The sequence below is a fragment of the Calypte anna genome, chromosome 21 (genome assembly GCF_003957555.1).
Source record: "Calypte anna isolate BGI_N300 chromosome 21, bCalAnn1_v1.p, whole genome shotgun sequence".
Lineage (NCBI taxonomy): Eukaryota > Metazoa > Chordata > Aves > Apodiformes > Trochilidae > Calypte > Calypte anna.
The window spans coordinates 5,392,270-5,402,909 of record NC_044266.1 but is presented as its reverse complement, the minus strand read 5'-3'; the positions used below and the strand labels follow the sequence as shown (position 1 = coordinate 5,402,909).

The following is a 10,640-nucleotide window of genomic DNA, read 5'->3' as shown; positions in this document are numbered from 1 at the left end:
CTTTTGGAAAGAGCTTTGCACGTACGGTGCTGAGAGGAGTGGAAGTACTGCTAGAAGCAAAATGCAAAAAAACAAAGAAAATAGCCTTATTTAATTTATTCTTTTCAGTTGCTGTCCCAGTGTGCTACCTCTAGCAACTGGGAGTTTAAAAAATTCTAATAGAAATGCCCTAAATTGTTCTAAGTCCTCTAATGAGGGTGCAAACAGCAGGTGACCAAAAATCACAGCTGCTGCCGAGCTGAGAGAGGGAAAGTTCTGATCCAAGAGTAATCCACAGGGATGGAAAGCAGTTAGAACATTGGTAAATAGCTCATTCCTAGGGCTGCTTGTACCAAACCTGGGGGGGTTTGCTGGCATTTTCCTCCAGATGGGAACTACAGTGAGCTAAGCTTGAGAAACAGCTTCTCCTGGCTGGGATGTTCTCAGGGATGAGGACTCCTCACCCAGCTCTGTGGCATTTTCTGACTTCCCTCTTCCCAATGACATTTCCCCTGTTACACTGGTCTTGGATAACATGGATTTTCTCACACCTGAGTACAGATGAATTTTGCTGCAGTGTCTCAAGCCAGAGCCTTGTGCTAAAACCATTCCTCAGTCAGCACCCAACTCTTGGGTTGTGATTTTTAATTACTAATGAGGTAAGTTCTGCACACTGAGACAAAAAGAACAGCTATGGGGCTGGTTGTATTAAACTGAAGGACTGACCCTCACCTGAGGAGCTGCAGCTGGGATAGAAGGGGAAAAGCTTGAGCAGGATTGCTGGTGGAGCAAACTCCACGGGTTTGGGAAGGTTGGTGCCGGATCTGATGCTCGCTCCTCTCCAGTCTCTGCTTCCTGGCCAGACTGGGCTCCATTATGTTGTTCCTTCAGCCCCATCTGTCTTGGTTTTCTGTGGCTTTTTATTCTTTTTTTTTCTTTTTCTTTTTTTTTCTTTTTTTTCCCCCCCCCTGCTATTTCTACCCTGATGTGGATCCAGCTCTGCCAGGACAGCATCTCGAAGCCATTGGGGCTGGCAGTAACCCAAGGTTTGAACAACACCATCCTGATCCTTTCCCTTTCACCCTTGGGAGCACCAGAGGTGGGAGATGGGGATTTGTGGGATGCACCTTAGGGCTTAGCCCCGATCTCCTCCCCAAACTGTTGCTTTCCCTTTCCAGGTGCCAAGCACATCCCTGGGGCCAGGGGCAGCTTTAACTTCAGCCAGATTTGGGGGACGTGAGGCTCTGGGTTTTCATGGCTGCTCTGCAGCCAGGTCAGAGCCATCTCTCTTTATTTTTTTCGGGTCAAAGCAGAGAGCGGTGGCCAAAACTCCCCGGGGGGGTGAAAGAATCTGAGCATCGGGGCAGGGGGTGGCGACCGAGCGAAGACGCGTGTGCGTCAGGGTTAGAAATCGCTGCTCTGCGGGGCACGCTGGCGGGGAGGGGAAAAAAAAGACCAAAAAACCAACAAAACCGACAAACCCCAAACCCTCAGTTGCAGCCGCGTCTTCTAAAAAAGCCCGAGCGTGCCGGCTCGCTGCCGCTTCCAAGAAACGGAGAAAACCGGGGAGGAAAATTGCAGTGATTCATCGCGGGCAGATCGGAGGCAGGAAATGGGAGTTTGCCGCCTGCCCCATGCCCGGCGTGGGCTCGGGCTGGCCGGGGCCTGGCTGGCGATGAGGCTCTGACGCTCACGGGTCGAGCATCCCTGCACCGGGGTGGAGAAAGCCACCTTAGGAAGGAAAACAACCGGGAAAGGCCGAGAGAGGAGCTGGAGCTTGGGGAATTTATCGGCTGCGTTTCTCCTCCGGAGCCATCCAAGCGAGAGCCGTGAGCGAAGGGGAGGGAAACGCAGCGGGATGGGGGGCTCTGGGCATAGGGGGGTTGCTTCCCCTTTACTCATCCAGCTAGTTTTGGGGTCAGCATCCCTCCTTTGGGGACCTCAGGGTGGCCGGTGGGCTGGGGGGGGTAGCGGGGGGTCCATTGAGTAATGGAGCGTGGGAAAAAGGGGGCGGGGCTTGGGGCTGCCTGCCCGCGGATTGGCTGGGGGGGAGGGGAGAGACCCCCCCCAAATTGTGGCAGAAAGGAGAGGGACAACCCTGAGCTTGCAAAGGGCCTGGGGGCAGCCTAGGGACCCCCCACACCACCCCATTAGGATGCACTTGGGGGGCACCTTTCCGAGGGGCTGGGACATGGGGACCTTGGCACTAGGGTCTGGGTCAGGCCATGGGGGACACTTGCGAGGCAGTGGGGGTCACTGAGGGACCCTTGTGCTGGAGCTGGGATATGGGGGTTGGGACACGGGGAGACTCACACAGACTCACACATGTCACACAGACATGGGGACCTTCATGTTGGGTTTGGGACGCTGGGACCCTCATGCTGGGTTTGGGGTCAGGACTTGGGGACACTTTTATTGGGGTCAATATGGAGAGACGTTTGTTTTGGGATTGGCATTTGGGGGCATCTGCATTGTGGTCTCCACCTGGGGACCACTGTACGGGGACACAGCATGGCCCCAGGCACAGGGGGCTGGGAAGGAGGGGGGACAGCTGGGCAGACTGTGTCTGTCCCCTTCCTTCTCACAGGGACTGTCACCAGGGGCCCGATCCTGGATCCTGCTGCTTGCTCCTGCTCTGCCACCCTTGGTGGCTCTGGATAAATCAGATGTAGCCCCACCAGAGCCACTTCACCCCATCCTGACCCAGCCTTTGCCCTGACTCCCCTGCTGCCATGAAGAAGAAACCATCCAATGGGAGAGGGTCAGATCCTGCCCCTCCCCAGCACCGAGCCCGGGGCATCACCAAGCCAGCAGAGGTGACCACCAACCCTTGGGGGGAGAATGAGACCCCAGAGATGAGGTTTGGGTGCATCCCTGTCACCCCATAAACCATCATCTCGAGGTGGTCTGGTTGTCCTGGGGAGCCTTGGAGGGGTGTTGCTGACATAGTTGGCTTCCCTCCCCAGTATGTGGGTTCCTTTGTGCTGGAGGACTTGGACCTGGAGCAGCAAGCAGGGCATCTGGAGGAGCAGCTGCGGATGCTGAAGGTCAGGTATCATCACTGGTAAACTGGGAGGGGGACCCCAAAAACTGGGGGGACCCCCAGGTGATTCCTCCCCTAATGCTGCATCTCTGCTGGCCAGGACTGCCCCAGGAGGAGGCCGGTGGTGCTGAGGTTCAGCTTGCAGGGGCTGAAGGTCTATGGTGCTGATGGAGAGGTAGGGGTGCTTGGGGGGCCCATGGGTGCTGGGCTGGGGGGTGGTAGGTGCTTGGGGGGTGCTTAAGGTGCTGATTGCACCATTCCAAGCTTTGCTTTTTGCTTTGCATTTGCAAGCAGGGTTGCAGCTGCCATCCACTCGCAGGTTTGCAACCTGCCCTGCAAACAGGGGGAGCATCCCCCATCATCTGCACCCTGAGGGTGTGTGTGTGTGTGTTCCAGGGGTGCTCAGTCCCAGTGACCCCCTCCCAACCCCCCCACCCCGTGTCCCCACAGACGCTGCTGATGGCCCACGCTCTCCGAAGGATCCTGTACAGCACCTGGCGCAGTGCCAGCAGCCAATTCGCCTTCGTGGCCCGGAACCCCCACAGCCCCCACAGCCCCCTCTTCTGCCACCTCTTTGTGGGGCCCCCGGGTGAGGTGTGTGACCCAACATCCCCCTCTTCCCCCCCAAAAAAACCCAACTGAAACTCATTATTATTAACCTCATGAAGTTCCATAAAGACAAACACGGAGTCCTGCATCTGGGGAGGAACAACCCCAGGCACCAGGACAAGTTTGGGGATGTTCTGCTGGAAAGCAGCTCCATGGAGAAAGCCCTTGGAGTCCTGGTGGACAGGGAATTCTCCAGGGGTGTCCTGGGGGCATCAGGAAAAGTGTGTCCAGCAGGGCCAGGGAGGTTCTGCTCCCCCTCTGCTCTGTCCTGATGAGACCACAGCTGGAATCCTGGGTCCAGTTTGGGGCTCCCCAGTTGCAGAGAGACAGGGAGCTACTGGAGAGAGTCCCAGGGAGAGCTGTGAGGGTGCTGAAGGGACTTGAGCATCTCTGTGTGGAGAGAGACTGAGAGCCCTGGGGCTGCTCAGCCTTGAGGAGAGAAGGCTGAGAGGGGATCTGCTGAATGTCCATCAATAGCTGAGGGGTGGGGGGCAAGAGGAAGGGGACAATCTCTGTTCTGGGGTGCCCAGGACAAGGAATAATGGGTTGGAGCTGGAACATGGGAAGTTCCACCTCAACCTGAGGAGAAACTTCTGGAGTGTGAGGCTGAGGGAGCCCTGGCCCAGGCTGCCCAGAGAGGTTGTGGAGTCTCCTTCTCTGGAGCCTTTCCAACCCCCCTGGATGTGTTCTGTGTGCCCTGCCCTGGGGGATCCTGCTGGGGCAGGGGGGTTGGACTGGGGGATCTCCAGAGCTCCCTTCCAACACTGAACATTCTGTGATTCTATTATTATTATTATTGGTGGTTTTATTATTTTCACGAAGTTTCTTTTGCCTTCCCAGGTCCAGACCCTGCACCTCCTGCTCTGCCGTTCCTTCCAGCTCTGCTACCTGCTGGCACACCCTGAGGTGCAGGAGGTTGAGGGGGATCCCCCCGGGGCCGGGGTGCTGCGGGAGCCCCTCAACCCCGACGAGGTGTCCCGCAATGTCAACGCCCTCGTCTCCCTCCGCCGCCTGCCTGCACCCAGCGGCCTCGGCTCGCTGGGCACGGGGGTGGGTGCAGCCTGGGGGGTGCTGGATGCTGCAGCACGGATGGGCTTTTTGCACGGTGTTTTCTTGCACGGCGGTTTCTTACAGGCGGGAAGTTTTCCAGGCTGTCTTGCACGGCCTTTCCTTGCACGGGGTTTTGCACGGGGCATTCTTTTCACAGCATTTTTGCACAGTACTTGGCGTGGCTTTTCTCCCACAGCACCCAGGGGGTTGTGCACCATCCTTCCTGCTTTGCATGGTGCATTATTGCCCGGCAGAGATCTGCATGGTGCCTGGCATGGCTTTTCCTGCACAGCCTTTCTTTGCACATCATTTTGTTGCACACCATTTTACCTGGCAGTTCTTGCACGACCTTTTCTTGCCCACCAGTTTTGCATGGTGCCTTGCACGGATTTTCTTGCCCAGCCTCTTGGCACAGAATTCCTCCTTTTTGCACAGCATTTGTGTGTGTGTGTGTGTGTGGCGTTTTGCTCAGTGGTTCTTGCACAGCCTTTTCTTGCAAAACCTTTTGCACGGTGCATTATTGTTTTCTGGATGGTGCCTTAAACCCTTTTCTTGCACGGGTTCTGGTGGTTCTTTTTGGGACCAGCAGCACAGCAGCGTCTGCATGGCATTTTTTAGCCAGTTTTTACCTGGTGGCTCTCACAGAGCCTTTTCTTGCAGAACATTTGGTGTGGTGCATCCCGTTTTTGCACGATGCTGTGCATGGTTTTCTTGCACAGTGTTTTGTTCTTTTTGCACATTCTTTGCACAGCAGTACGTGTGTGGCACTGTTTGTGTACAGTAGTTTTTGCATGGCATATTTGGACACTGTTTTGCACAGCTGTCTTTTTGCACTGCCATTTTTGTACAGATTTAAAAAAAAAAACCCAAAAACGCTGCATGTAGCAGGAGGAGCCTTTCTTGCTCCTGAGGCTCAACGAGCTGCTGGCCTCTCCATTGCCTGGCACCAGAGTGAGCTTCTCTCTGTGGGTGTGTGTCCCACCTTTATTGGCCCCCTGGTAATAGGGGGCCTGCCCTAACCAGGCACAGGTGGACTCACACCCACTCTTTGGCAACTCGAGGCACCTGGTTTATCTTGTTTCTCTACAGCTTCAAGTGCACAGTGTTTTCCATTGCATTTTGGAGTACTGTTTATTGCACAGCATCTTTTTGCCTGGTGCTTTGTCTGGTGCTCTTGGCAAAGCACTTTTTTCCAGACACTTTTTGCCTGGTGTCTTCTGCATGGAGATTTGTATGACTTTTTTTTTTTCACACCTTTTTGCACGTCATTGTTCACACAGTGTTTCTGCATGCTGTTTTGCACGACTGGTTTTTGCACGGATTTTTTTCTTTTTTTGTATAGCTTTTTTTTTTTTGCAGGAAGTGTTGCACTGCATTTTTTGTGTAGGATTTTTGCACAGCATTTTTTTATCCATTTTGCATGGATTTTTTTTTTCACGGCATCTTTTATGGTTGAGTTTTCTGGGGGGTTTTAATACCATTTTTTCCGTGGTGTTTTGAACAGATTTTTTTTTTTTTTTTGCACTGTGTCGTGCAAAGCATTTTTGTGCAGCATTTTTATTTGGGGTTTTTTTGCATGCAAAACGCCCCCCAAAATTCCTTTTTGTGGCCCCTCCACCTTTCAGGAGCGACGTCTGGAGGGGGAGGGCAGAGCCTGGCGCCTGGGAAACCCTTACTGCTCCCCGGTGCTGGTTCGCAAAAAAGCGATCCGGAGCAAAGTCCTGCGCTCCGGGGCTTACCGGGACTGGGGGGGGGAGAGCCAACTCCACCAGCCCCCCCGGGACACTGGTGAGTGCCCGGAGAGGGAAACTGAGGCACAGGGGGTGGGGCATAATCCTGATTTTTTTTTTTTTTTTTTGGGTGGGTCTGGAGGAGGAGGTGAAAGATGGTTGGAAGAAGGTGGTTTGTGGTGTCTGCTCTAATTAACAAGCAATGGGAGGGGGGGAAATGGCCTCAAATTGCAGCAGGGGAGGTTGAGATTGGAGATGAGGAGGAAAGTTCTTCACTGGAAGGGTGATGAAACCCTGGAGCAGTCGCCCGGGGAGGTGGTGGGATCCCCATCACTGGAGGGGTTTCAGAGGTGTGCTGAGGGACAGGGGTTGGTGCTGGACTTGGTGGGGTTGGTCATGATGGTCTTAAAGGTATTTTCCAACCAGAACGATTGTGTGATGCTGGGAGGGCTGGAGCAGCTCTGCTCTGGAGCCAGGCTGAGAGAGTTGGGGGTGTTCAGGCTGGAGAAGAGAAGGCTGCAATGGGGAGACCTCAGAGCACCTTCCAGTGCCTGAAGGGGCTCCAGGAAAGCTGGGGAGGGACTTGGGACAAGGGCCTGGAGGGCCAAAGGAAGGCAGCCAGTCTGGTGAAGGGACTCGAGCACAGATCCTATGAGGAGAGGCTGAGGGAGCTGGGGGTGTTGAGGCTGGAGAAGAGGAGGCTCAGGGGAGACCTCATCACTCTCTCCAACTCCCTGAAAGGAGGTTGGAGCCAGGGGGGGGTTGGGCTCTTTTCCCAGGCAACTCTCAGCAAGACAAGAGGGCAGGGTCTCAAGTTGTGCCAGGGGAGGTTTAGGTTGGAGATGAGAAAGAATTTCTTTCTGGAGAGGGTGATCAGGCATTGGAATGGGCTGCCCAGGGAAGTAGTGGATTCTCCGTGTCTGGAGAGATTTCCAAAGAGCCTGGATGTGGCACTGAGTGCCATGGGCTGGGAACCACGGGGGGAGTGGAGCAACTGGCTCCAACCCAGCCCATTCTATGATTCTATGATTCTATGATGGGATGAGGGGGAATGGCTTGGAACTGGGAGAGAGAGGGGAGATTGAGGTTGGAGATGGGGCAGAAATTGTTTGGGGTGAGGGTGCTGAGCCCCTGGCCCAGGTTTCCCAGAGAAGCTGTGGCTGCCCCATCCCTGGCAGTGCTGAAGGTTGGATGGAGCTTGGAGCACCCTGGGCTGGTGGGAGGTGTCCCTGACCATGGCAGGGGTGGCACTGGGGAGGCTTTAAGGTCCCTTCCAACACAAACCAGTCTGTGACTCTTAACATGGTCCTGCAGCAGGCTGGGAGAGCAAAGGCCCGAGGAGCGTGGGCTTCCTCCCTGAGAACGAGAGCGTCCTGGCTGAGAGCGTCTGGACCTTCGCTGGCATCGCCAGGTGAGGAGGTGGGAGCACCCCCCGCTGCTCCCCGTGTCCCCTCACCCTGTTCCCTGAGCCCACCCTCCTCCTCGTCCCCTCCCCAGGGACAGTGGGGTGGCCCTGCTGCAGCAGGACGTCCCCGGTGCCTTCCTGCTGCGCCCCGAGCCCGGCCCGGCCCAGCGCTGGTGCCTGTGGGTGCGGGCGCCCTGCGGTGTCGTCCCGTACGGGCTCCTCAGGACACACCAGGGCAGGTTCTGCGTGGAGGTGAGGGGGGTGGCACCTGCACGGGGGGGTTGGTGCACGAGTGCACACGTGTATTTGCGTTGTGGTTACAGTGATGTGTTGTTGCACCTGTGTGTGCTGGGTGCACTCGGTGTCTGTGCACTGGCACGTTTGGTGCGTCAGTGCATGGGTGCACTGGTGTGTAAGTGCACGGGAAGCAGTTGTGCTCTGGTGCACCCGTGCATTTGGTGTGTGGCTGTAGCAGTGCATTTGATGCATCTGTTCATGCGTGCAGTTGTTCATTTGAGGCATCTGTGCATGGATGCAGTGGTGCATCTGTGGGTGGTTGCACTGGTGCATTTAGTGCCTGGGTGTGACCGTGTGTCTGATGCATAGCTGCATGGGTGCAGTTGTTTCATGGTTGCAGCTCTGCAGCTGCACCTGGGTAAGGGCACTTGATGCAACTGTTCCTGGACAGATTGGTGCATAAAGTGCATGGCTGCACTGGTGGGTATGTGCATTTTACACACTACAAGTGCATTTGGTGCATCGGTGCATGGATGCACTGGTGTGTGCATGCATTTGATAAGAGGGGTGTGTTTGCTTCATGGTTGCATCTGCACAGATCCATCAGTGCACGAACACAGTGGTGCCTCACTGCATTTGCTGTGTCAGCACGGGTGCAGAGATGCATTTGTTTCACAGTTGCACAGATGCGTGTGTGCATGGGTGCACGGGGGTGTTGGTGCATCGCCACATTGGATTAATGGGTGCACAGGTGCATTTGTGCACCTGCAAACGGGTGCACCCGATAATTGGTGCATTTGGTGCATGCGTGCAAAGGTATTCAGTGCATTTTTGTGCACCGGTAATTTGTGCATTTGGTGCAGGGCTGCAGCTGTGCGCGTGTGCCCCGCTGTCTGTTGCACGGGTGATTCGGGGCACACGGCTGCACCTCTGCATGGGTGCATCAGCTGCATGGGTGCATTCAGTCGGGGGGTGCCTGGCCTCGTTTGGGGGGGGTCTCACCTCTCCCTCTGGCCGTGCCACCAGCACTCCAGTGCCGAGTTCTCCAGCGTGCCCGCGCTCCTGGCTCACTACAGCGCGGGGCCCGGGGGCTGCTTCTGCCGCTTGTGCCCCGGACACCGCAACCCCGGCTACGAGGAGCAGGACCCGGGAGGCGCGGCCCAGCCCCGGGGGGGGGCACCGGCGGCCGCCTGGACCCCCGGCACCGCCCCCTCCGGGGTGCAGCAGGAGCGGGGATAGACCCGGACACCCCAACTCGGCCACTTCTGCACCCCAGAACTCCTCCCCCCCCCCATCCCGAGCTTTAACTCGCTGCCGTCTGCCTTATCGATCCCCCGTGCGTGTGCTCGGCAATAAAGCGGCTCTTGTGCTACCGGGGGGGTTGCTGCGCCCTGTCCTTCCCCTCGAACACACGTGTTCTCACTCGTGCACTCGTGCACTCGCAGCCTTGCACAACTGCAGCACGACTTCGTGCTTGCGCTCCCCGACTGCCTCGCACTCAGGCCCCGTGCACACGGAGCCTCCTGACACTGCACTCGTGCGCTTGTGGTCTCGCGCACGCACACTCTGGTGCACGCACCCCTCGTGCACAACTGCGCCGTGTGCTCACACCCATGTGTGACTGCACCGTGCCTTTATGACTGCACGTGCACGGGAGTGCAAGGATTCGATTGCGTGAGTAGGAGAGGGCAGAAACACAACCACCACGCACAGAGCCTCGTGGACTTGCACGTGTGTGCAGTCTCCTGCACGTGCACTCACTCCCTTGCACAACTGCACCATGATTTGTACCTGCAATCCTACATGCACTCACACACGCTTGCACTCACAAGAAAAGCTGGTGCTCTCACACTGTTACCCCACACTCTCACACCCCTGTGCCCTTGCACACCCTCACACTCCCCCTCTCTTGCACTCTCAGGTGTTGCACTCGCGCTGTCATGGCTGCGCAGCCACGCCATGGCGTGCTCACCCCGCCGGCGCACACCGATCCTCGTGAACTTCCACTCGTGCACTTGCGGCCTCATGCGTGTGCCTGTCCCGCACGCGCCCCCTTGCACGTGCACCCACGTGCACTCGCACCCACGCGCGCTCGCGCTTTTCCTCGCCTTCCCCCCCCCTCGTTCTGTCCCACTCTCGCGCGCAGCCCTGGTGCTCTTGCACGCTCACACACCCGCCCGCGCGCGCCCCCGTGCACACGCACCCCCGCCGTCACGTGGGGCGGGGAGGGGCGGGGCCTGGCGCCACGCGGCCCTGTCGCTATGGCAACCGCGTGGGGTTCCTGCGCGCGCCCCTCCCGCCTCTCTCCGTTTCTCTGCCCCGCTCGCCTCGGGCTGCCCCGCACCCCCGGGGGTTACCTCAGGGCTTACCTCAGGGCTTACCTCAGGGCTTACCTCAGGGGTTACCTCAGCGTTTCCCCCGCTTTGGGCTCGTCTCGGCTCCCCAGAGTTTCCTCCGCTTTTCCTGCCCCCCCAGGCTCTCCCCTCAGGTGTCCTCCCCCCACGGCCCGCCCTGATCGTCCCCACAGACTTGTTCCAAGTCTCCCCCTTTCCCTTCATCCTTCCCAAACTTTTCTCCTCCCTGAGTC

At 57.2% G+C, this 10,640-nt stretch overlaps 1 protein-coding gene across 1 annotated transcript; it reads left to right on the top strand.

Annotated features, from left to right (window-relative positions):
• Positions 1-1,363: 1,363 nt before the first annotated feature.
• Positions 1,364-9,422, top strand: SH2D5 (SH2 domain containing 5). The gene is made up of 10 exons (XM_030463719.1): positions 1,364-1,808; positions 2,567-2,795; positions 2,946-3,026; positions 3,123-3,197; positions 3,473-3,616; positions 4,472-4,681; positions 6,307-6,469; positions 7,726-7,822; positions 7,909-8,068; positions 9,080-9,422. Exons 2-10 carry the CDS (start codon positions 2,712-2,714, stop codon positions 9,290-9,292), a joined length of 1,227 nt encoding a protein of 408 aa, XP_030319579.1. The 5' UTR covers positions 1,364-1,808; positions 2,567-2,711; the 3' UTR covers positions 9,293-9,422.
• The last annotated feature ends 1,218 nt before the right edge of the window (positions 9,423-10,640 follow it).

Excerpts from the sequence above, each read along its gene's own strand:
- SH2D5 (XM_030463719.1), top strand. The coding sequence starts at position 2,712 with ATGAAGAAGAAACCATCCAATGGGAGAGGGTCAGATCCTGCCCCTCCC. Across the intron at positions 3,198-3,472 it reads TCTATGGTGCTGATGGAGAG|ACGCTGCTGATGGCCCACGC; the intron begins GTAGGGGTGCTT and ends GTGTCCCCACAG. Across the intron at positions 6,470-7,725 it reads CCAGCCCCCCCGGGACACTG|CAGGCTGGGAGAGCAAAGGC; the intron begins GTGAGTGCCCGG and ends ATGGTCCTGCAG.